This window comes from Calypte anna, chromosome 5A (genome assembly GCF_003957555.1).
Source record: "Calypte anna isolate BGI_N300 chromosome 5A, bCalAnn1_v1.p, whole genome shotgun sequence".
Taxonomy (NCBI): Eukaryota; Metazoa; Chordata; class Aves; order Apodiformes; family Trochilidae; genus Calypte; species Calypte anna.
The window spans coordinates 5552602-5578900 of NC_044251.1; the positions used below are offsets into that span (position 1 = coordinate 5552602).

General features: G+C 43.2%; 1 protein-coding gene across 1 annotated transcript in view; it reads left to right on the top strand.

The window, feature by feature from the left end:
• The first annotated feature begins 279 nt into the window (after nt 1-279).
• The window catches only part of MGA (MAX dimerization protein MGA), a 53895-nt gene continuing 27875 nt past the window's right edge, over nt 280-26299 (top strand). Inside the window, exons 1-8 of the mRNA XM_030451569.1 lie at nt 280-366; nt 12288-13427; nt 18763-19690; nt 20025-20109; nt 20257-20352; nt 22661-22789; nt 24097-24195; nt 25032-25681. Coding sequence (XP_030307429.1) covers nt 12364-13427; nt 18763-19690; nt 20025-20109; nt 20257-20352; nt 22661-22789; nt 24097-24195; nt 25032-25681 — 3051 coding nt within the window. The 5' untranslated portion in view covers nt 280-366; nt 12288-12363. The remainder of the gene's footprint in view (nt 367-12287; nt 13428-18762; nt 19691-20024; nt 20110-20256; nt 20353-22660; nt 22790-24096; nt 24196-25031; nt 25682-26299) is intronic.

A 26299-nucleotide genomic window follows, 5' to 3' on the forward strand; every position in this document is an offset into this window, starting at 1 on the left:
GCGTCGGCGGGCGGCCCCGGCCAATCGGCAGCGAGCCGCTGGCGGGCGTCGCGAGGCAGCTTTACCGCGGCCGCCGACTGCGTTTCCCCCCCTTACCCCTTTCCCTCCCTCCCTCCTTCCCCCGCCTCCCCGAGAGCTGCTCCGCTGCCCGCCTCTGCCGGGGCGGCCCCGCCGCGGGGTAAAGCGGCGGAAGGAGGCAGGAGAAACGGGAGCGGCCCACGTGATGGGCTCCGGCAGCCAATGAAGACGGCAGGAGGTTGCGCGTGGCAGGCGAAGGCCGCGGGAGCCGCGAGCGGGGCGCGTGGGCCGGGGCGTTGCTCGGCGCCCTGCGCCGCCTGGAGCCGGCGTCGGGAGGCGGGGAGGCAGGTAGGAGGCAGGCGGGAGGGAGGGAGTGAGAGAGGGAGGTGGGTGGGAGGCGGCTGGCAGCCAGGCGGCCCTTCCCCCTGGTGGTGGTGGTGGTGGTGGTGGTGGTGGTGGTGGTGGTGGTGGTGGTGGTGGTGGTGGTGGTGGTGGTGCTGCTGCTGCTGCTGCTGCTGCTGCTGCTGCTGCTGCTGCTGCTGCTGCCGCCGCCGTCCCCTTACTCCCCCCCGCCTGGGTTTTGAAGTTTTATTCGAGGCGGTGGCGTGAGGTGTGCGCGTCACGTGAACGCGGCGGCCCAATCACACGTGCGTGCTCCCTCCGCTGTGGCCGGGAGGGACGCGTTTGAGGCCAGGGGGCCGCGGAGACCGCCGGGCGGCCGCGGCCGGGAGCTGCAGGAGGGCTGCCTTCTCTCCTCGCCCGCGCCGCTTAGTCTAGGAGGGGTGGGCAGTGACTGGTGGTCACCTGACGCGGAGGAGGGAGTTAAAGGGACGAGCAACCCCGGGGCTGCGCATCCAGGCTGTGGTCGGGAAGGGGCGGGTTAGGTCAGGCCCGGCCCCAGGTAGCTGCCGCATGACGGAGCCATCGCGGTCCCGGGGACCATCCCCCCGGCGGAGGCGTGGCCGACGCCACCCGTAAGACGGGGTTGGGTTGCCCGCGCCTTGCCCCGCCTCAGCGGGAAAGCCTTTTATAGGGACGTGCCGCTGTGCTGGGGTTATGCGCCTATCCCTCAGCTCGCTCGGCGCGACGGGAGGGCGGCTCAGGGGGAGGAGTGGGTAGGAAGGGGGCGGTGGCGGCCGCCGGGCCTCTCAGGCAGGGGAGCTCCCGGCGGAGCGTAACGGTTCGGCGCGTGAGCCTCGGCACGTCGCGTGAGGTGGCCGTTGGCGCCGGGTGGGGGCGGTGCCGCCCGGCCCATGCCCCGGCGCTGCCCTGCCCGGCTCGGTCCTCCCCCTGCCATTTGCCTTCACCTGCCCTTGGCCGCCCCTCCCCTGCCGGTGCCACTGCGTTCCCATCTCATCTCTGCGCGGCCGCCGTTATTCTGGTATCTTCCGGCCGAGAGCCGCGGATCAGCCAGCGTGGCGCAGGAGGCGGCTTCGTGTGGCAAAACCGAGCGCTCAGCGGTGTTAACGTTGCCGGTTTAGCCGAGGGGAGACGGATAAATAAATAAAGAGTGGTGCTCTGCTGGAGGGGAAGACGGCGTCATCCTGGAAGGATGCCGGGGTTGGGTTCAGAAGTTGTTGTTGGCCGTAGGTACCACGGTTACCAACGTGAGCGCTTTAAAAGGAGCTTAAAATGGTAGACATGAGGCTTAGCAGTTTTTTCACCAGCTTGGTTAGATGAGTGGTTTGAGTTTCTTGCCTAGCTTCTTGCGATGTCAAAGCTTGCACAGTCATATTGCTTCACTCCTAACACACAGTGCCTGGATGCATTGGCCATTTTTAATTGCATTTAATGCAGGGGGCTAAAATCCCTGAAGATTTGAAGTTGCTACAGACTTGGAAAACCGAAGGTTGTGTAAAGAGGACAGGGTGATGAATTAGTCTTGCAGCCTCAAGGTGTTTTGCCCGAAGCAGCTGCTTGCTTTCCATCTGCATCACCCTTTCAGTGCCTTCAGGCACAGCTCTTTGTGAGTCGGTATTGAGAACTGGAATGGGGCATTGATTCTGCTTGAAAAATGTTGCCATAGGTGAGCATTTGCTTGTTAATGTGAGGGAAAAAAAACCCCCATAATTCTTAGGTGTGGTAGAGATGGACAGCATTCATTCAGTTACATATTCTGTCAGCAGCTATTAACCTCAGCCACTGTTTGCTCAGTGTTGGTGCAGATGCTGTTGTGCTTGCCATGGGAGGCAAACGTGCAGCTGGAAGAAGCCAATGTTAGTTCCCCTTGTGAATAAACGTGTTAGGTCTCCCACCAGAAAAAAATACTATCAAAATTCTTTGAGCTTATGCCACTGCTTAATCTACTAGATCAGCTGGATAACTTCTAAAGTACGTTATGTAGGTTGACTTTTTAAAACCTGATTTCTTAAGTCCAAGGCATTATTTCTGCAAACCCAATAGATCTCTGCCTAGAGGAGTGAAAGCTCTTATCTAAGAAGAGGCTGTTGTCCATTTGCTGTTATACAGCCAGCAGAAGATGACTAAAAAATTCAGCCATGGTATGCATATAGGAAACAGTGTCATTAATTGTAACACCAATGGAGCCTACTTTGTTTTCCATAATTAATGGTGAGGTGTGGTGTATGTTTTGGTGGGTTTTTGTGTGGTTGTTTTTGTTTGGTTTTTTTTTTTTTTTCTGGGGGGGGTGGGGTGGGGTGGGGGGTGTGTGTTGTTTTTATCAGGTGGCTTTAGAAAAAAAAAATTGAATGATGGTGGTGAAATTGCTCTTCACAGAAAGATGGACTGTGTTTTCATGATTGGGTTCTGGTTACTTTTAGTACAGATGATAAGTTCTTTCTGAATAAGTTGGAATAAGTTCTTTCTGATAAGTTTTTTCTGAATTGGGTAAAAAAGAAGGCAGGATGAATGATATGGTTGAGAAGAATGATGAAGGCTTGTTATAAGAACAAAGCAACCAGAAGGAAGTTTTTTGGTGGGTGTGGTTTTAAATTTTTTTTTTTAATTAAGCCCCAAGCCAGCTTTTGCACTGCAGTGCTTTCTAATATGGTATGGTCTGTCTGACCACAAAGTCAATAACAAAGATAGATATAAACCTGGAACCATCAACAACATTCTGGTATTTTAATTGGAAATACTTCTTTTTACATAAGCTTAAAAGGGGAATGGAAGTTTCTTTTATTTCTAACTTGATGAGCCATTGGTGATAGCAGTAAGATAGCTGAACAAGTACCATGGTCCTCAGCTGGCTTTTCTACTTGCCTCACTAATTTTCTTTAATTTTTTTTCCTTTTTTCTTTTCTTCCATGTGATGAGGATAAAAATTCCCACTCGAAGATTCATGTGTGTGATAAATGCTCCTCATGATGGCCATAAAGGGAATGAAATTAATCAAAATAATATTATTCCTGCTGATTGTTACTTGTTTCTGTCAGTGTTGGTGTGGCAAAAAGCATTATACATTGCTTTATTATTTTCCTTTGTAATTTTCAGTAGTTGAAATAGTATATTGAAAAAATAGAGCAATAATTGAATATATGAATAGTGGGCATATGAGCAACTTTCTGATAAAACATGGAAAGTAATTTAAAATACATTATTTTAAATGTTGGAATAACTACATTGTATACAGAAAAAACCCAACAATTATTTGTAGCAAACACTTGTTTTTTTCCCCTGCCCTCTAATTGTTGGCTCGTAAGTCATATAAATGGATTATATATGTGTCTATTTTGCAGTCTTCAGTGCTTGGTAAGCTCACTTAGCTCTTGAGAGATGGAGAATGCTGTTAAATAAAGCACCATTATTATGTGGGAGTGAAAGTTCATACTTCTGTGGCAAAGTATTAGTGTTGGAGAGGTAAAGCAGGTATTTAATTTCCCTTTCCCCCTTTCCCCCAAGTGTTTTTGCTGTTCCTGCTACTTTTTTAAGGGTGTAGCTGACAGTTGGTGAAGAACTTCCTGAACTACCACCTCTTACCCTGCAATAGTCTAGGTAATGAGTGTTAAAGAGAATTTGGTTTTAGTATAATGTAGTGCTCTGGGCTGAAATCTGATGTCACACAAGCTGTGTCATACTGTGGGGATGATGCATGCTGTGTGGAGCAAGCATGTTAGCATGTTTACCTCACCAAGAAAGCCTAAATCTAGAGAAACTGATTTTTGTGCACATTTTTTTTTTGTTGTTGTTTCTTCATGCAACAGTCCAGTTCTTACAATATGTATTTTTAAACTTACATATTTTACCTAGATTCTGCTAAAGGAATCTAGGAAGAATTTAAATTTAATTTAAATTTAAATTACTTCTCTCATAAATAAGATTATTTAAACTTGATGTTTTTAAAGGAAGTTTGGACAAAGATACTGTTGCTTATCAGAGGGGTCAGGAGCTGTGACATGTGCTGCAAGTAATTGGAGATGTAGAGCAAACATTTGACTCTGGGAAGCCAGTACTCTTGTGTGGAAGTAGGTGGAGGCCAGTGGGGCCTGGTGTGGTATAGCAGATGGGAGCAAGTATCTTTCTATTGGCAGTTTAATGCAACAAAGACTTTCATGATTAACAAACTTTCTTGCAGGGTGCTACTGTGTTAATCATTCTCCCAATTGGCAAAACATTGGCTGAAAGCATGGCTTTGTATTTTAACCCTTCTGGTGTGCACATTGCACAACACTGCTGATTGTAGCATTGCTAGATTTCAACGTCTTTTTTTTTTTTTTTTTTTTTTTTTTTTTTTTTTAATGGCCAACATTTGGGACTTGTCTGATTGTCAGAGCTGCCCGGTCATAGTTAGTAATAAAGTTGTAGACTAGGCTCTGCTGACAAACTGCCACTGTGGGTGTGTGACATTGGCACAGCTGGTTTTGGTAGCTGTTGTTTTCAGCTGGTGAATCTAGTTTCAGCTAGTGCTTGTTTTAGCTGGTGAATTTGAGAGCTGAAAGCCTCCTTTATGCTCCAGTAAAGCTCCAGTAGTAGGGTCTTTCAAAGGATACTGTATGAGAGTATCGTGTATCTACATGTGTAGTAGAGATCTTTGAACTGAGCAGGGAATTGCTAAGAAAAAAATGCTATCAGCACCTCTTTTATGTTTTTCATAGGTTGGCAGCTGTTCTGTTCTGCTTAACTGTGTCTGTAAGGTTGCTCTCCCACATATAGATCTTTAGCAAAGCCTGGGCCTTGTGATCCTCCAGCTCATGATCTGTTACTGAACCTCTTCTTAGGGGAGGCAGTTTAGGAGTGACTGAAGGACAGTTTTTTGCTAAAGCTCCAACTAGCAACCTCTAGACTGCTGGGTCAGGATAGTAACTTGCAGTGTATAGGTTTGAAATGGCATTTTACATTTGCAGGCATTACTGAAAGAAGGAATGTGATTTACTGGGTACTGAGGTACCAGTTTGTAAAGACTGTAGTTCATACTTTCAGGGTGCTGCAAAGCAGGCAATGACTGAAACACATTTTGAGGGAGAGAGTGCTTCTTGGTAGTGAACATCTGCGTTTCAAATATGACCGTGACATTACTGGTATGTAAAAGGTAACTCCCTGTGACCGTGGAGGTCAGTGATCAGTTGGTGCAGACCAGTTCATGCTGCCAATTGTTTAGCAGAAGCAGGGGCTTAAAACTGGTGTTTGTACTGATGTAAATGGGATGTTGCTCTTTACTGCAGTATTTCTCTTTCTTATCTAAGCTGCTCAGAATCGGGTTACTTAAGCTGGTGAGAGTCTGTGGTACTGCTGTGACTTCTACTGGTGAGTCTGTTCTCTTGTTAAGCTAGAGGTTCCACTTTTGCTGCAGGCAAGGATATCTACCTGCATTAGTTAAAATGGTATAAAAATTTCTGGCAATGGCCACAGTCTCTGGTGTTTGTTCTCTCATTGTAACTGGAATGCATGGCTTGTGGGCCATGAGCACTGTCTGTTATTCAGTTTTGTGCAGCTGCTCTTAGTCATACAAATTACCTTTTGCTGATGAAGAAAAAGACTTCTTTCTGTATCGTCAGTGATCAGAAGCATACTGCTTAATAATAAAGTGTCAATATGTGACTCTAAAACTTGAGCACTGCTATACCTAACACATGATTGCTGTAGTTATAAAATGACTGACCAGTCTTTTACAATGTGGGGTGTTATTTTTTTAGTTATTAATGATGGAATTTGTTAAGAGTAAAATATTTTGCTGTATCTAGCCACATAAGGTGGCTACAGCTCTGTGCTCCCAGGTATAACCAGTAGTAAGGCTGAAAATGTGTTCCCCATCAGCACAAGCACGTGAAGCACATGCACCCCACAGATCAGGTAGATGTAGATACTCACAGGAGCACAGGCAGCAGCAACACCCTTATCCTTCTCCCCCCCTATCTAAGCAGGATGGAGGTCTGCTAATGAGAGTGTGTGTATATGTCATTTTATATATACATGCCTACATATGTAGATTCCCTCCAGCAGCTGGGCTTAGACACCCAGTCTGCCCACCAGCTGGTTTTTGGATCCCAGTCCTTACCAGTTGGTGGCTTCTGAACACTTAAGGCCCTAAGGCCAAAGCCCCAAATTCTGGTACATGCTGCCCCTCTCAGCTGGCTGGGACTACCCTGGGTCCTTATGTCCAACACCCTTCTGCCCCACATGACCTTGCCCTTTAGAGAGACTCAGAGGTGTGTGCACACACAGAGCTGCTGGCACCCCCCTGGCTGAACACACAACCACCTCCCACCAGCCAGTGTTTATAATGGAACTGGAATGCTTTGTTGATTCTTTTCTTCCCTTTCCTTCCCATTTGCTAGGTGAAAGTGCTTGGTGTTAGCTTTGGCTTTTTCTTGTTCAAAGGTATTTTAGAAACTACAAAGAGAGAATAATAATGCAAAGCTGTTTTAAAGAATAGCTGAACCCTAACCCTTAAGAAAAAGAATATAATTGCTGTGATTTTTCATATCTCTTTCCTTCTAATTTCTCTGAACCCTTTTTTTCCTCTCCAAATCTGCTGTTGCTAGCACTGGAAGTATTCCCTTCCCATTGTGCCAGCCTGATCCAATATATGGATGTTGTGGTTTAATTCCAGCCAGCAACCAGGCATCACACAGCCACTTGTGAGAGGAGGCGGAGAATCAGAAGGGTAAAAGTTGAGAACTTGTGGGTTTGAACAGTTGAATAGGTAAAGCAAAAACTGTGTGTACAAGCAAAACAAAACAAGGAATTAATGCAGTGCTTCCCATTAGCAGGCAAGTGTTCAGTCATAATAGTTACTTGGGAAAACAAACACCATCACTCCCAGCCTCCTTCCCTTTCTTCTTCCCCCAGCTTTTTATGCTGAGCATGACATCATATGGTGTGGAATATCTCTTTGGTCAGTTGGGGTCAGCTGTCCCAGCTGTGTCCACTCCCTGCTACTTGTGCACCCCCAGCTTGCTCGCTGGTGGGGTGAGGTGAGAAGCAGAAAAGGCCTTGGTTGTGTGAGCTCTGCTCAGCAATAGGAAAGCATCTCTGTGTTATCAACACCATTTCCAACACAAAGCCAGAATATTGCTCCATGTCAGCTACTTTGAAAAATATCAACTCTATCCCAGCCCAAAACCATCAAAATGGGGCTTAAGCTTCCCTTTTGCTATACCTCTCTTTTATAAACATCTAGAAGTTTCAAAATCACAGTAAGGTAGTACCTAAGTATTTGCAGAATTTTGTGTTGAAGCAGTTTCTCTGTACACTGAATGTATTTAATCCTCATTTTTCTCAGCCTAAGTTCATTTTTCTAGTTAAAGGAGAAGAAGCATTTCATGGTTTTCTCTTACAGACCTGCCCATGCTGCTGTTTGGATGCACATTTTTCAAGTGTCTTAAAAATATGTTTTCTTTAGTTACGTGCTTCTGAGATGATCACCCACAGCACAAGCTTCTGTTGCCAAGAAACCTTCAAAAAGATGCTGGCTTTTTAATATTTCTCTGGTTTTGCCCATCTTCTTCACCCTCAGAACAGTTCTGTTAGCTACATCCAGAAGCAGCCCTGGTCAAGTTACAGTTTGGCAGGCAGGCAGCACTCAGCACAAAACTGTGGCCTTGATGGTGTTTGGATCTTGGTGTCAACCCGATAGCTCTGATGCTTTGACTTTCTCCTTTTGTACTGGATGTGGTTTTGTGAAATAAATGTCCAAATGGGGGTGAGGCGACCTTCACAGAGGTGTTTACCTGCAGCCATGCTGCATTTGGTGTCATTTTCCTCAATCAGAATTCTGCTGTAGGGAGTTTATTCTCCAAAGTGCCAGTTTTACAGAATGCAGTCTCACTGAGGCATGTGAAGGAAGGGCTGCCGGTCTGGGGGCGGTGTGGCAGACGGCTCGGTTGGGTGCTAAGGGAGGGAAGACTCGGTGAAGGTTCTGGCCAGGCCTTGGGTGCCGAGTTACCGTGTGGCAGGGTGTGACAGCGGTGTCACCGCTCCGAAAGTCATGGGGCGCTTCCACACTTTCGGTCCCGTAAGGGCAAATTCTGACGTCAGCTGTGCCAGACGAGTGCAAACCCTCGGGCAGAGGGATGGAGGCTGACCGGGACGGGTGATCCCGGTTTTAGCGCTGCCTCCTCGAGTAACGTTTAACCCCGGGGATGCGGGAGGTCCCTGTACCCGCGTTCGTGCCCCGGCGTCAGCTCTCCCGAGTGCGGCGGAGGCAGCGCTAGGGGAGAGCAGGGCGGTGGCGCTCCGGCCTGCCTGCCGCGGAGTCTCGCTGAGCGCCCCGGCGAGCGGCGGGGCTCTGCCAGGGCCGGGTGGCGGCCATGGCCGCCTTTGCCCGTCCCGGCTGCCGCCGGGCGCGCATCCGGTCGGCGCCGCCCCCCGGCCGTCGAGTGCCAGCGCGGGGGTGTCCCGGAGCCGTGTCCTGAGGCGGGGCCGGGCCTCTCGGCCGGGGCTCGGCGGGGGAGCGAGGAGGAGGGGGGGAAGGGCGGGGCCCTGGCGGCGGCGCTGCGGGTGGGAGCCCCGCGGGTCTCGGTTCCAGAAGGTTCCAGGCGCGGGGCGCGGCGGGGCCCGGCACCGATCCCTGTACTCGGCGCGGGCACGTGACGGGCAGGCGGGAGGGAGGGGGGGCCGCCGGGTGGCGTTGCGCCTGCGCGCGCTGCGGCGCGGTGACGTCACCTGGGTGCGCACGCACGTTGTCCCCAGCTGGCGGACACACGGTCCGCGTGAGGAGAAAGGAAGTGTCCCCTCGCCTCGCCGCACGGTAACTACCGGGGAGTGGGGTCCCGGCGGCTCCCGGCCCCGGCTGTGACGCTCCCGAACCCCGCCTGCCTCCCCGCGCGCCTCCCGCCCCAACTGCGAAAATTAACACCAGGCACAGCCACGAGGCGACGGGGCCCGGGCCCGCGCGCCGCTCCCCGGAGGCGACGCGAGGCGCCGCTTCGGGGCCTCCCCGCCGCCCGTGCGGCCAGGGCGGGGCCGCCTCGGGAGCGCCTTTGTCGGCGGGCAGGGCCGGGCCGGGTCCCGGCGAAGAGCGACGCTGCTTCCCCTCCGCGTCGGTCCCGCCGCCCTCGGTGCCCGTCGGCTACCGCCGCTCCCGGAAAGGCCCGGACAGCTCCCGGCTGTGGCTGCCTGCCCTCATCCAGAGGCTTCCGGCGGGGCTTGGGAGGGGCGCAGTAAAAGCGGCAAGTGCGCCGCTCGGCCCGTGGCCGTGACGGCACCTGCCCCGGGCGGGGCGCTCGCCTCCCGCCGCACCGGGCGCCGCCAGCCGACCCGGGCTGTCTTCTCGAGCGGACGAGCGAGCGGCACCGCCTCCGCGGTGTTGAACGGCAGCGCCGCGCGTTCAGCGCTCGCTGCCATTGGGCCCGGCGCCGGGTTCCCGTCGGCAACGCGGCGGCGGCCGGGCTGTGCCGTGGGTCTGGCGCTCCGCAGCTCCGCTCCGATGCGTTTTCCCACGCGAGCAGCGAGATGCCGGCACCGAGTGGCTGTGCCTGACGGCGCTTGCCCTCCGGTGCTAGAAACCCGTGCGGGGCGCCGTGCTCGTGTGCACTGTGTACGGAAATCGTGATGCTGCTTGCAGGTGGGGGGTGGTTTGCGTGCCGTGGGGTTTGTTTTATTTCTTGTGTTTTCACATCTGATTATCTTAATGCTTTTAACGCAGCTTGGAGTATTTTGGGGCATTGTTGTCTACATAGATGGTTCTCAAATGTGAGGTTTGCATATGGGTAGAAAAGCAAAGTTTCTGCAGTTGATTGGAACTTAAAACTTCTCCAAACACACACTTTTTCCTTGAAATACTGGCTTAGCAACCTCGTGCTATAATAGGCTAGTATGCAAGACCAAGTACAATAAAACGTGAAATTATTCTTTTAACAGACTATATAGTGCTGAAATACAACTAGTTCTTGGCTACTGTAGCTGCAGGTAACCACACACCTCTTTGACTTGATACTGTGAGCAGAGCAAGAACTGTAGCAATCTAAGAACTTCAGAGCTGGAGAACAGAAACAGTAACTCAGGAGCTCTTTGCATAGAACTTTTGCTGGACGCATGGGTGAATGCTTTATTGAACTTCGTGTTGGCATTTTTACCTCACCACTTGGAGTTACAGGCTTTCTGCAGATCTTCAGTTAGATTTGGAATCAGTTTGATAGTTTGTTTCCTTCATGACCTAATGCAGTTTTGGTGTATGTTGCACAGTATTATGTGGATTCACTTAAATGGTTGTGTACCTGTAAAGGTGCTTTTTATAGAGAGACTAAGTTGGTGGAAACTCATAATACAACATAGGATGCGATGCCTTTCTCTGCACTCCATGTATCTAATTTTTAATAGTATTTATATTTCTATTGTGTTTACATAGATGAACATGCAAAGAGTTTCTTATATCTTTTTAACTTGCTGGGAATTAAGGTATGTGCTGCTGAAAAAGCAGGGCAGTATTCTTGAAATAAAAATGATGAAGCTAGTTTTGAACACATTTTGTGTTCTAGACTCTATTAAGTAGTCCTGGGTGGTTGTGAGTTTATGGAAAAGTGTTTTCTCCTCAAAGTGAAAATGAAAACCAGATCATGATTTGCGGGTCTTGGGACATGTGCAGAACAGTCCTGGATTTTTTCCTCCAATTTAACTTTGAGGTCATTTCCCACATGCATGTGGCAGCTGGTTGGCACAGAGGCTTCTTTCCTCCTACAGTACCCCAGTCCTAACAAAATAAATGTGTCATATTGAGCACAGTTCACTTAAAACTCAGAGAATTTGAGTTAACTTTCTGGAAGGGAGGTATGCTTGTTTTCAAGCAGCTAACTCCTAGTGATGGTGATTCACTCTTGTTTCTATAACTACATATCTGGTACAAGAATCATTTTTTGGCAGTGTTGCATTCCATATGTAATAAGGATCAAAATATGAACATCTGAATGTGGGAATGGCATTCATGTGAGTTACCAGAAGCACCTACATGCAGACATGTACAGGCTGTTTATGGTCTTCTGTTAGAGATCTATAATAATTGACCTGTGAGGTAGATGGGCAAAAGTTGACTTGAGTATATGCAGAGGACTGTTACTTTTAAAGTTTCCTATACGTTGATTAGGCTAATTACAACAATACAAATGTTTTCATATTTGATTTAAATAGTTTCCATAATTTTGAAGATAGAGGTAGCTAAGGTTGGCTTTACCCATTTAATCTCACCTGCATGGTCTTTTGGGGTGGTAGTTTGTCCATTTTCCCCCAAAGCTTATCCATTATAACTGGTTTTTCTCCTCTTTTACTTGTCTCTCTGCCTTGGACAGATTTTTAGAAGTTGCCAAGAAACTGGGGTTGGGGCAGGGGGAAGTGAAGAAATCACAACCACAGAAACCTGGTCTTTTTCATAAAGAAATTTGGAAGACATTAACTTTTTTTTTTTTTTTTTCTTTTTCCTTCCTTTCTCACTTTTCATTTTTGAGAAATTTTGGACCTCTGGGAACTCTTTCTGGCAACAGCAAAGGACTTATGCCTTTGTGTCAGAGGTGTGCCATTTGCTCTTCTGAAAACTTCTGCAGGTTTTGCCAAATGCTGTTCATTCAGCAGGTGATCTGAAGAGTTGAGGCAATATCAGAACAAAGAGCACTTTTGAAAAAAAACCGAGCAAAGCAGTGAGGAGTCTTGTTACAGCAAAACATTACATGAAAATGTGGTGTAAAGATGTCTTTCCCCCATGTCTGCAAGGCCTGAATTCCAGACAAAAAGGCAACCTTGCTTTGACACATTGTAATTGTGCTCAATTTTATAGCATTGATTATGTTTTAAGTTTGTAATGTGGAAAGCTGTTACAAAAAGGTTTTCTTAGACTCTGTTTGAGTAGTTTTGACTGGCTTTTTTTTTTTTTTTTTTCCCAGAATGGTGAATACTCCTAGAAGATTATCAAAACTGTAGAATTCACATTTGATTTTAGAGCTCAAAAGAGTGCCCATCATGGAGAAACAACAGATTGTCATGGGGAGCCGAGACGGCGGGACTGTGTCTGGTGCAGCACCTGCTTTTTTTGTCATCTTGAAACAACAGCAGGGGAACGGGAAAGCTGACCAAGGAATTCTAGTAGCAAACCGTGATGCCTGTGCTCTTGCCAGCAGCGTATCAACCCCAGTAAATCCCAAAGTCAAGACCTGCCTACCAGCTGACTGTGTCTCGGGGGGTATCACTGTCACGCTGGATAACAACAGCATGTGGAACGAGTTCTACCATCGCAACACTGAGATGATCCTGACAAAGCAGGGGAGACGCATGTTCCCCTACTGCAGGTACTGGATTACAGGTCTGGATGCCTTCCAGAGGTACATCCTGGTCATGGACATATCCCCCGTGGACAATCACCGGTACAAGTGGAACGGTCGCTGGTGGGAGCCCAGTGGGAAGGCAGAACCCCACGTTCTGGGCCGAGTGTTTATTCACCCCGAATCCCCTTGCACTGGGCAGTACTGGATGCACAAGCCCGTGTCCTTCTACAAACTCAAACTCACCAACAATACCTTGGACCAGGAGGGCCACATAATCCTGCACTCTATGCACCGCTACCTGCCACGACTTCACTTGGTGCCTGCAGATAAAGCCACGGAAGTCATCCAGCTCAATGGCCCTGATGTCCACACGTTTACTTTTCCACAGACAGAGTTCTTTGCAGTCACAGCCTACCAGAACATCCAGATTACCCAGCTGAAAATAGATTACAATCCTTTTGCTAAAGGATTCAGAGATGATGGGTTGAATAGCCGACCTCAGCGTGATGGGAAGCAAAACAGTAAGTTAGAGTTGGAAGGAGGTGAAGTTTTCAGTACTGCTGGCACACGTGGTTGTCGTGCTGGAGTTGATGCTGTAGATTTACATCAGAAGAATTTAGATTCTTCATTCGTTGGTCAAAACCCATCAGACACTGATGTGGAAAAAGAGACCTTTAATGCAGAAAGGGACTTTCTGCGTTTCCTGGACACTGACCTGCCTTCAGGTGATATGCCAAAGATTAAACAAGAAGTCTCTGAAAGGTGGGTTGACGTTCTGTTTTTAGAACAAATGTTGCTGAATGGGGTATTTGGTAAAACATCAAATAATAGCATGCTCAGTATACAAAGTTATGGTTAAAGTTTGCCTGAAATGAAATGAAACAAAGTGAAATGGTGGAACACTTAAATATTTTTAAAAGTTTTTTTTTTTTTGCTTAAATGGTCATGTGTTGATCTGGACTTTCTAATGTGTCTGAGGAGTGTAAGTATTCAGTTCTTTTTCCTATATTGCTTTAACTCCCTTTGTAAAAAAGAGTTTAGGGATATCTGAACCCATTTAGCATTTTGGAACACTTAAGTTTTATTTTGGGGAGTTCTAAAGGTAGCACAGCCCAGTTATTGAAACATTGTATTTCTTTGCTTACCCTAGCTATGTGCTGTCTCCATATTTTTCCTTTCCATTTGCAGGCTGGTGAGGATGTGTGTGTGTGGTATGTATGGGTGTTTAGGTTGGGTATGCAGAGGGATTGCTACAAGGCAGTTGTAACTGGCAGCACGCCACTGTTTTGTCATTGGCTGCTTGTGTGGATTCTTCTATTCCACAAAGTAGTAGAGGGAAGCTTCCCTGTTGGTTGTCAGCTGCCTCATGTTTGCTGTGAGGCAAGAGAAATCTGCACCTAGGAAGGCTTAAAACTCTTCGACTCTTCAGACTTTACACTGGTAATTTGATGTCTCTGCACTCACTCAATATTGACTTTTCAAACCTTTCTGTTCATGTCACAGGAACAGTAGTAAAGTAACCTATAGTGAGAGCGTGAAACCTGCATACCAGCTCATGTTGGTAAAACAAGCCTGGTGACACCTGTTATTTTCCTGCTCTTTCACATAGTATTTAAGCAACAGAATAGAGCAGATTTAGTGCATAGTGTCAAGAGTTGCTAGAAATACTAAAAGCTGGAGCAAGTGATTTTAAAAAAATGATTTCTCCTGCTGTGCTTCTTCATGTCTGTTTGTGAGTACCAGATAATCTGCCAAAGATTCAGTGACAAAAGCAGCCTTATGTAGATAAGTACACCAAGAAATTATTTAACTGCAGGGTATCAGGGTGATCTTAATGGTGTAATTAAAAGTCAGTTCCTTCAAGAATACATCATGTATTTATGATGTAATTATACAATTTGTTTCAAAGGCTGTATTACTATACTACTTGAGTGTATTTTAGAGGGGCCATGAGGTTTGCTTAATTATTTGTTAGGTTTGTTGGTTTTTTCCCCCTTACAGAAAGCATCTGCTTACCCTGTAACTGAAAAGCTTCATGTTACAAAGTTCTCAAAGAATGGAGACTTTATATGTAATAATTCTTAAGAATACTTTAATTGCTTTGGGATCTAGGGTGTCCTAATCTTTCTTTTGCAGAATTTTCCAGTGTCAGTGTAGGAGGAAGAAAAATGTCTTCTACATGTCTTACGTTCTCCAAAAATCTTACTGTAAATTCTAGATAAATGTGTCTTCAAGACTAAAAGTACGATGATTTCTTTAGTTCCTAAGAATACAGAATGGAGAAGTGCTCTGATAATTTCCCATATTGGAAGTAAGGCAGTAACACTGAAAATAATTACTGAAAAGTTTATTTTGTCTTTAAATTGATGGTTTTTTTTCTCCTTGGGGTCAGCTGCAATTGAAAAAAGTTGAAATTTTGATCTTTTTGCTTGCCAGAAAGGGTAATTGAAAACAAATTGTTTGGAGAACTGTTTGAGTTGGACAGCTTGGAATTCTTTTCTGTTCCCTTCTTCCCCAAGGAGTAAAACCCCATAGATATAAGGACTGAAGAACCTTTCTTTAGAGCAGATGGTTTAAATTGGTAGACCTAATTTCTTTTGATCCAAACTGTGTTAGATGCCTATCTGGTTTCATCTCCAAGACAGTTTCTCTGTGCTAAAAGCTGTACAGATGGGTCAAGACTGTAAAGGGTTTTCTCTGTGTGAGGAAGCATCTATCATTTGATAAATAAATGTTACCACAGTCCTAGAATTACCCTCAGGCATTGTCCAGCTTTTGTGATTTTGTAGTCTCAGTAAATAAATCAGATTCTTTACTTGGAAAGAGAAAAATTGACCTCCTCCAAGAAATGGCAAAACTGTATTTTTATGTGCTGGAGTTTTTCAGAATCCTAATTCCCTTTTTTTCCACAATCTGGTGATGTATTCATGCTGTGCATTTAAGATCCATTCATAATACGGCAACTGTTCAGAGACAGTGTTAAGAGGCATTTTTTTCTTTATCAAACAGACACATTAATATTTAGTAATGAGGACGGTATTTTTTTCTTTTTTTTGTCAAAGGCAAGCCATTCCTAGCAGTTGATAGGTACTGACATCCTTTTGTGCAGGGTGCTGATTTCTGCTGTTTAGATTGGGGTGAGACTCAGAAGTTGGTAACTCAAATAATGCTCTCCAAAGGAAGTGGAGTTGCTGGTGCTGCAGTGTGTTCTATGTCCTGCTCAGTTCTTCTCATATATTTGAGAATGGCACTATATAAATGGTTGCATATACCTGGGGATAATTTTAATCTCAAGTTAATGGAGCACTGTGGAAGGAAAGGACTGGTTTCGATGTAGAAGATGGTATGATTTTTTTTTTTTTTGTCCTGGTGATATGTTTAGTTTCATCAGGTGTATTGTAAAGGAAATAAATGTTTAATTTAAGTTGTGGACACTTCTGTAGAATGTTTGGAGCCACTGGAGGCATGGAGTGTACTACTTAGCTACTTTACTACATGGACTGTACTACTTAGCTCTTGCAGGCTAATGTACCCTTTATCCTTTCCAAGGTCTTTAGATCTTCCTCCTTCAAAAACCTGAATGTTTTTTAATTTTTAATGCTCTGATAGTCTTGTTTTTCTAATTTGTTGTCTTGTATTTAGTGTGACAGTTTACTGTTCTCTCTTCTTTTCCTTAAATTTGGTAGAGGAAGGCAGGTCAAACTTCATCTATCTATTGATAGGTAAATTCCAAAAAGAAATAAAATCTTTATCTCAGTGCTTCCAATAACAGAACAGCCAAATGGCTTTTAATTTGGGAAAATGCAAGAAAATTATTTCTCTACTTTTACTGTTTTATTGTGAGTGTTCTAAATATTGTGGTGTAAAAAAGCTTGCTTAAATATGAGCACTGTTCCATCCATATCAAGCAAAGACAGAGCTAGTTAAGATGTTATTTCACCTTTTTTACCTGATCTCAGATTAATCTGAGGATTTTTAGAAGACAGACTTGCATGATTCATCTTCTCATAGATTATGGAAAGAAGAGGTTCTGTGTCTGCTGACATTGCATATAACTTCATAAACTAAGGGCCAAACCTAGAAAAATGCTGCTCAGCATTTTGTGCAAATCCTTGATCATCTTCTGCATACACATAGATGGGTGATACCCCAACCTCTTACCACCATCTAGCTTATGGTTGCAGTATGCAGAGCAAAATAACATTTGTGTCTAGAAATTTAATTTTTACAACAAGGCTTCTTTGTTTTGGGTACTGTCCAGATCTTTACAAAACAGGCAGTCTTTAGTTTGAGCATAAGCCTTGCCATAAGTAAAGGAAAAAAGCTAGAGAATTCCAGGCTTTGCTGGGCTTAGAGCTGGAAACAGTCAAACTCAGATGAGAAATTTATTCCTGGCCACCAAATTTATTAGGAATTTTGTCTCATTATTTTAGAGAACTTTAAGATAGAGGTGCAGATGACTCGGGTCTTAATAGCATTGACTGTAATTGTGGATCTGGTGTACTTGGATCAGCCTCTAGCATTTTGGGTTGGTCATAACCTTTAGGTTGATAGTCTTAACATTTCTTTCACAGTAAACTCACTGAAGAAGAAAGGCTTTTTAATCTTGTATTTGGCTAGAAATTTTCTGTTAGGAAACTCACTGGCCAGAGAAGACAGGAGATAAAACAGGGCTGCTGTGGTATTCTACTGCTTGCTGTTCCATCACAAGGCAGGTTTGTGCTTCAAGCTTCTGGTTACTTAAGTGTCCTTCTGAATTGCAGCAGGTTTTCTAGATAGGTTCTGTCTTGTTCTTAGGAATTTTAAATGTAAACACAGAAAGCTGTGTCTTGACTTTGTGCTCTGTGTTTTAACACTGTGGTCTTTCTTCATGAGGTGGAGGCTCCCAGCTCCACTCTTGTGTGTCTCAGTTTGTCTCCCTAAAGAATGCCTGCAGTCTACACAAGGCTCTTCCTCCGCATCTTCCCCTCTCTCAGTCACTGCTGGGGGTCCATCTGAGCATAGTCATTCTTTATTGGGGGAAGAGGTGGATAATAATAAAAACATACACAAGCATGCACATATATGTACAACATGTAAAGCAATATTCTTTTTCTATTTAATACATGGTGTTTAAGTTATATTTGAAATTCTTACATTGACAAACATTGGCAAGTATTGTTATTCTTAATGACATTTTAATAGCATAAGGTTATAATAATTTGACGAATAATTTAACATAATTAAAATTATATATAGTATGTTACAAAACATATAAAGTGAATTTTGGAATGCTACCTTATATGTTTATTAAATAAATTCTGACTTACTTTGTGAGGTTCACTGTGGACAAGAGTTTTTGGTTTCATATCTTAGCTGTTTTCTCTTACTATGAAAAAACGGCTTCTAATGCACTTAAAAATGCTGGCTGCTGCACTGGTGTGTGTCCCTCAAAGCAGCCCATCATCAGAGTGTGAGGCTGTGCCTTTAATCTTCAGTGTCTTATGCATGACATATCAAATTCTGGTTAGTTTAATACTCAAATTTAGTGAAAGATGGAGCATAATTCAGTAGGATATTAACATTCTGTAAGCATTAGGACAACAGCTGAATTTAGGTATTACCTGCTTGTGGCTTCAGGATGAATTGACTAAATTGTAATTAAATCCTGTGAATTGAAGTTGATTAGGCATTCACTTATTTGCAAGCACAGTGGTCAGATTTTTTTGACTTGAGATACACAGCAAACTAAGGCCAGTTCAGAGCATGTAAAGCATGGTGGTAGCTTAGCATGTGTTCAGGCTGAGTCTCAGGAAAAAGTGCAAAACTGCAAGCTATTGCTGCAGAAGGAAACTGTTCTGCCTCCTTCAGATAAGAAGTTGGATTGGTTTTTATTCTTTTTTGAGTGCTTTCTTCTAAAAATATAAGCTTGTATGTGACAGCTTATTTAGCAGACTCGTGTCTTGGGAGTGTTTTGGAAGCTTTTTGTAATATGCAACCAAGGATTATGAGAGATGATGGAATTTTGGTCAAGGAAGAAATTTGATAAAGATCCTGAATTGCTGTGTTTTGTTTTTGTCCCTTTTGTCCCTTGTTGTGTTTGTCCCTTCCACTCCAGTCCCAATCCCAGCAGTTATGAAAGCAGTTCCTGTGTGGCATCCCCATTGGACCCAAATGGACACTTTAATATAGTCATTAAAGAGGAACCAGTTGATGACTATGACTATGAGTCAAGTGTTTGCACCCAAGGAGTAACTGTAAAAAAGGAAGACACAGATGAAGAAACTGATGAGTATTCCAATACTGATGATGATGATCCCATCCTCCAAAAACAACTGATGATCCGCAGTGAAACAGAGGGAATTGATGGAGAATTCAAGTCCAGGAAGCGTTTGTTAACCAGTCCTTCAGGTGTTGCCAAAGCAAAAATGTTAAAACTGGATAGTGGAAAGATGCCTGTGGTCTATTTGGAACCTTGTGCAGTCACAAAGAGCACAGTGAAGATATCTGAGCTGCCACAGACCATGCTTTCCTGCAAGAAGGAAAAATCCCCTTTGTGTGCAATACAGGATTCCTTGCCTGTGTGTTTTGAAAATCACAAAGACTCTTGCTTAGCCACAGCCACTCTAACAGAGGAACTGGCTACTAAAAAACAAACTCCTGGGAGTAAAATGTTACAAAAATACCCTTCAATCAGAGAGGCCCAGTGGGATCTATCTAAGTCACATAGTTTTAATCTCAAGGGCTCAGTAAGTTGTCACTTCTCAGCTAAAGACATCTGTGGAAGAAAAAGGCCTGGTGTACTGAAGAATCCTTTGTCCCTGAAGGGCTCTGGTAACGATCCAAACACCCTATCCTCAATTATTCCTAAAAGAGGAAGACCACGGAAACTGAAAATTTCCAAGGCTGGTCGACCACCTAAAGGTGTAGGGAAAGCTCTCATAACAAGCAAGAGCACCTCTCTGGGGCCTTCCAGCATCATTCCAGATGTTAAGCCAGATCTTGAAGATGTTGATGGAGTCCTTTTTGTGTCCTTTGCATCAAAGGTAAAGCTTAACTGTTTCAAAACCTTTCAAAATGTCTCATTTTAAGCCCTTTGTATTTATATACTGAAAGTATATTTTCTTTTGTTTGAAAGAGTTTTGAGATCTATTGCCTCTTTCCAAATCTGCTGTAATGTCCACATGTTAATTGTATCATTTTCTTAACTTCTTAGCAACTTGAGGAGAAATAGTGGGATCTAGAGTTATGTGTAAAGAATGTGTACTTGTTCATTAAACAATCTTACCTTTTGAATAGTTCAGTGATGTGTCCTTAGTTTGCATCTAAGTTAGCATGTTGAGATATTTTACGCTTACTCAAGACTCTTCATGTATGTAGGAAGCTCTTGACATTCACACTGTGGATAGAGCTGGAGAAGAGTCACAGGATCTTCAGGCTCCCTTGCTGACTACAAATGATCCAGGTACATTTTTGTATATTTTGTAAATGGTTATTATCTTCAGCAAGGGAATTTGTAAAGACAGACTGGGAAATGAATAATTTAAGTAATTTTTTGCATGGTAGATGTACTTAATATGTTCTTACTTTTTTTTTCTCTGTGTGTGTGTAGATTGTCAAGCAAGAATACAAGCACTGGAAAAGGAACTGATGGAAGAGCTGAAGACCATGAGGCACAAGCAAGTAATACATCCCAGCCTTCAGGAGGGTAAGTGGGCAGTGTATGTGTTGTTGTGCCTGGTTGTGTATATTTAATCATAGAACACTGATTTCCTAGTGGGTGTGATACTGTGTATGGTGTATGCTCAGTACACGTGGGATCTGATTTTGGGTTTTTTGTTTAGGTTTGGTTTTGGGTTTTGTTGGAGTTTTTTTGTTTAGTTGGGTTTTTTCGTTTGGTGTTTTGTTTTTTGGGTTGTTTTGTGTTTGGTGTGTTGTTTTTTGTTGTTGTTGGCTTGTTTTGGTTTTTTGTGTGTGTATTTTTTTGGCTTTGTGTGTTTCGTTTTTTCCAAATGCAGGGTACAGGTCTGTATGTAAGACTATGACAGGAAATCTGTGTGAAACTGTCACTTTCCCTCTTGCCACTTGTGGCAATGAGACAGTCTGTAGCATCTGACCCAGTTTTCCTCTTAACTGACATTAAAAGTAGTTTGAGTCAGCCAATAAAGATGGTTTTTGTTGGTTGTTGTTGTGGGATTTTTTTTTTTTTTGGGTTGTTTTGTTTTGTTTTGTTTGTTTTTTCCCCCCACACTTTCATGGTTCAAACTTGAAGAGGTGGAGGAGGCAAAAGATGAATCCTGAATCTCCAACAGCAGCACAGGCTGCATGGCTCTGTGTGCCCCTGGCAGAGAAGATGCTTAGCTTTTAAACTCCCTGTTTTGTTATGAGCTACTCCTTGAAGAGAGAAGATGGAGTTGATTTTGCTCATCCACAGAAAATAGCAATTTCCTGATAGCAGAGGGGCTGAAGATCCAGAAACACTTAACTAAAACATTTGCTATGTTTGAGTCCCTATTTCTTTGATTCAGGTTCACTGGGCACATAAGGGGGCCAAGGAAGGTACTTCCAACTTGTGATCTTTCATTGGATACAATGGTATCCTGAGGTCAAGTGGAAGAAAATCAAAGATAACAGCAGCAGAACTTAAATCTCTTTTTACTGATGTTGAAAGTCTTCAGCAATAGTGGTCCTGAGACCAATGGAGCTGAGATAGGTATTAGAGCAGGTTTTGAAGAAATTGATCTGAATTTGGAAGCATCATACCTCATTCTCTTGAGGTCCTGGCCCTGAGTTTTTCAAAGAGGTATCTGTAGTGCTGTAGGGGTCAAGAATCCAAATACTGATCTTTACTTCTACTAACTTGATAGTAGTTATTTTGGGTCCTCACAGAACTTCTGCTGAGAAGAATCATGGATTATCATGACTGGTTTATACACTGGGTGTGATGAGACGTGTCCTGGCATTTTCTCAGCCATTTAAAGTGAAACCTTTGTCACTTGCTGGTGTTGAGCTGACATTTCTTGCTTCCACCTTTGCAGAGTGGTCATAAGAAGCGGAGTCATGAGCTTTTAAAGCTCTGTCCTGAATGTGATGGGAATAAAACAAGATAATCTGATAATCTATCTCCAGCCAAATTGTATCTTCTTGTATTGACAGTTGTGTCAGGGATGTCTAAATGCAGTTTTCCCCTCCCATGGCTGTTATTCTGTCTAACAGTATTTTCTGAAAAAGGTAGTGAAGCAGATTTACTAGCTTGTTCTCAGCATTTCTGTTCTCAGTTTGTTTTGCCATAAAGATACCTCTGGTGACTGAGAAAAGTCTTTCTAATAGCCAATTTCTTTCCTCTTTCCTACCCCCCCCCAAAAAAAATTTATTGCTGACTGAACTAGTCCTGAGAGCATTGTTTGACTGCAACTTTATTTATATAATTTTTTTTAAACATGCACATGTACTTACTCAAAACTGTGTTTTGCTCTTATCTCTTTTTAATCTTTGAAAGTGAAGTGTCTGCTGTATGTCCATGATAAACAGTAGGTTTCAGTACAGAAGGCGATGTCTAAGAACCACTGGTTTATGTCCTGATAGGAAGTGTCAGAGTTGCAGTTAGTAACTTAATAGCTTCCCAGAGTGTAAACAGTGCTAACTTAAGTAAATTAACAAAACCTTAGTGGCAGTAAACAACACCACCAGAACTTGGGTTAATAAATTTCTGTCTAAACTTAAGTTTTAATCCAAGAGAACTATGAGAAGTAATTCCATTATTTCTTGTTTTCATGTTCTCTAAAATTACTCCTTTATTCATATGTGCTGCAAATCCTATATAAGTAACCATGCAGTTAATGGTTATACATTACTTATAAAAGAGCTAACGCTCTTTTTGTGTCTCTTAAAATCTTGGGTGGATGCTAGAAAAGTCTGTATGTAGCTCACTGGTTTATTTTTTAGTGACTATCTTAACTTTTTTCCCCCTAACATCTTGCTTTATTGAGACATTTACTGATGCTTGCCTATTGTAGTGGGACTGAAGTTGAATTCTGTGGACCCAACAATGAGCATTGACTTGAAGTACTTGGGTGTGCAGCTTCCTCTTTCCTACTCAAATTACTCTTTGTGGAACTACCCAGGAACCAATCCCAATTCTCCAGGTGGGTAGAACATAAATTTGCTGAAATCACAAGTATTATCTTTTTTTATCAGTGACCTTTTTTATCAGGAGGCAATGGCTGTTTAATTGAACTTGTTATCTTAAAGAGATTACAGCAGTATTAACATAACAAAAGGTGAGAACTTTCATAAATCACTATGGGGTTACCGGTCAAGGACTCCTGAGTAATTCTGGCCAAATTGTCTTAAGCTTCCATTTTTCTGGTGGTTGTGATCAAGTAATAGTACCTGCCTAGGTTATTTCATACGGGCATGTTTTGTCTGTTTGTCCTAGATTTTCTAAATGTGGATGTACACATTAACTACTCTCAGATGGCTTAGAAAAAGCCTAAGCAATCTACATTTCTCTGTTGCTCATGTGCCAACTGAAAACTGCTAACTCCATAGAGCTAAGTAGCAGAACTTTCAATAAAATGAGCTTGAGTTGCCACTTCATAACTTAATAATAATTATTTATGATAAAAGTGCTGACCAGTTGTGCATTTTAAAAACTTACGTGGTATGCACACAAGTGCATTTCTCATTGTAATGTTACTGTGATTCAGTTAGTGTTGGTAAATATGGTTTTTAATAATAAACCGGTTGGACAAAGTATAAGGGTGCTTATCTTTCTCAAACTTTTCTTTCTTATACTTCAACATTCTAATTATTGTGTCATTTTTCATCTGCTGCTTTTGGGAGCTGATGAAGAGGCCAATGTATGTTGGCTTTGTTTACATTACAAGAATTCAGAAGACCTCAGTTCAGTGTGAAATTCAGTTATTTCTGGTGTAGCAGTATGTAAAACAGTTACACAGATCCCTATTAGTATTTTGACATTCCAGCTGAACTCCCAGAGCTGATGGATAATTTGACAGAGGTGTTGCTGTTAGCCTTTTGTCATTATTCACTGTCTCTACCCTAAATTGATACCCAATTGAATTGAACAGAACAGCAAATGTTAAATGAAGTTTCTCCAGGTCCTGTAGAAATTATTTTCTCAACTGAGGGCAAAGACTCAAATGACTTTGCTTGGTGAGAGACTAAAACTGAAAATACAGGAGAAGGCATCTTCTATATTGAATGGTAAATGCAAGGCCAGAGAGCAGAACTCTACGGGCAGCTTGACTTTTAAGTATTCTGTTCACATCAAAAAACCCAATAAAACAAATAAACCCACCTGTCTAAGGATCAGGTCTCTTTATTCCTCCTGTTTATCTCTCCCTGAAAAGGAGTAAGCAGAGTTTGCTAGGACATTAATACAATCAAGCTTGGGTCATAAATTGAGGATAACTTTCTTCTTTTCCAGATACAGGATTTCCTTTTGTTTCCAGGACAGGAAAGACAAATGATTTCACAAAAATAAAAGGCTGGCGTGGGAAGCTTCATGGTGCTTCTAGAAATGAAGGTAAAAAAATAATGGAAAAGAGATCAGTGTACATACTTCCCACACATGACCTTTTTCTTTACCTTCTATACGTGTGCAGTTTGATTATTGTGTGTCTTAATGAGAGATTTTTTTTTTTTATCAAAACTGTCATGAATGAAGAATTTTTTGGCACTGCTTCCATGGTCAGAATGGAGGCTTATGAGGGAGGAGAGGAATTTTATGCTCAGTAAAATGTATTCTGTTTCAGACAGAAGTCTTGAGTGAAGATCAAAGCTATAATAGTTTTGGGTTTGCTTGTCAGGTTTGAGTTTACTTGGAAGTATGGTGATTTCAGAATTCTTTTGCCCCACAGGCCCTAGTGAACTACAGTAACTTTCTTTTATATCAGTGTATTTTTAACTGGTTAGAGTAGATATTCCTTACATATTTGATTAGTTTGTTTTTCTTTAGGTAGAAATGGATATTTGACTATTTGCCATATTTTACTTTATATTTAATATTTGTATTGTACCTTCTGCTCTTCTGCACAACGTTACATTGGGATGTTCTAGACATCTTGTGGTACACTGGGTTGTCTGGATGTTGAGGACAGTGTAACACTTCAACAGGTAGTGCTTCTGTGGAACTTCCTTTCTGTGTTTGTGAGCCAAATACAGATGTTAAATCTCCACAGAAACAGTTGTTCAGACAGCTGGTTATGTCTCAGACTGGATTATATTTGGCAAACCCATGTTATACTGATCAAAAATACTTGTATATGTTTAGTGAGGTAGTTACATGTTCTGTATGACTTATTTTAAGATTTGTCAGTATGTTTTCTCAGGAGCTACTTAAGGTGCTCTTTACTTGTTTAGGTGGCAGTTCAGAAGGTTCCTTGAAGAATCGTTCTGCATTCTGTAGTGACAAGCTGGATGAGTACCTGGAAAATGAAGGGAAGTTGATGGAAACTAGTATGGAATTCTCTTCTAGCACTCCCACTTCTCCTGTGGTATATCAGCTTCCCACTAAGAGCACTAGCTATGTGAGAACACTTGACAGTGTTCTAAAGAAACAGTCCACCATAATTCCATCTACATCTTCTATGTTCAAGCCTGTTCCTCTGTCATCTACCTCCAGAAAGACAAAGACTCCAAACAAACAGACAGCTACACACAGCAGAGCAAAGTCATCTTACAAGCCTATACTTCCTTCACCTATTGCTGCAAAGCAGAAACACAACTTTGCAGCATCAGGGGAAAGGGCTGCTAAGTCTGTCTCAAACAGCAGCTCTGCTAATCAGGCAAATAGTTTCGTTGTGCCAGCCCTGGATGAAAGCATCCTTCCCAAACAGATCAGTTTGCGTCAGGCACCACAACAGCAACAAGCAGCACGTCCACCAGGTTTGTCCAAATCTCATGTGAAGCTGATGGACTTGGAAGACTGTGCTCTCTGGGATGGGAAACCACGGACTTATATTACGGAAGAACGAGCAGACATCTCTCTGGCAACCCTGCTAACAGCTCAGGTACTATCTGAAATAGTTTCCTTCCTTTCTGTAGTTTTGCTTTTTCAAATCTTTGCACTTACTGATTTTGCATAGAGGTGTAGAAAGTGGGATTGAAGCTGCTACATGACAAAGTAGGACGTTCCTTTGTGGTGTGGTGTTTGCAGTGAAAGTTGCTAAGTGCTGGCTTAACACTGAAAAAACTAAATTGTGGTAATAATATGTTGAGATGCTCATCGGTAATTATAATCAATGAGTTCTCAAATTTTCATCACTAAAATTCTAGTTAATACTATTATACTATATATCATATATTATTATAATATATTATGTTATATTATATAAATACCAGCTATTTGTTAGCTGCTTTTCCTTACTATTTGCCAGCCTTTCTTTCAGTTGATCTAGCTGCAAATAAATCTTGGTCACATAACTTAGTTGTCACATGATAACCTCTTTTACTTTTTTCACATCCTACTTGTTAGTGAGATGCCATAACTCTCTCAAACTGCTTCTTAGAAGACTTTAGATGACCCTAACCCTAACCCCCTGTCTCCGCTGTTCTGTTTTCCTTGGTATAAATGACAATTTTTTTCGTATGTAAACCATGTAGTCAGAGGGGTTATGAATATATGAATG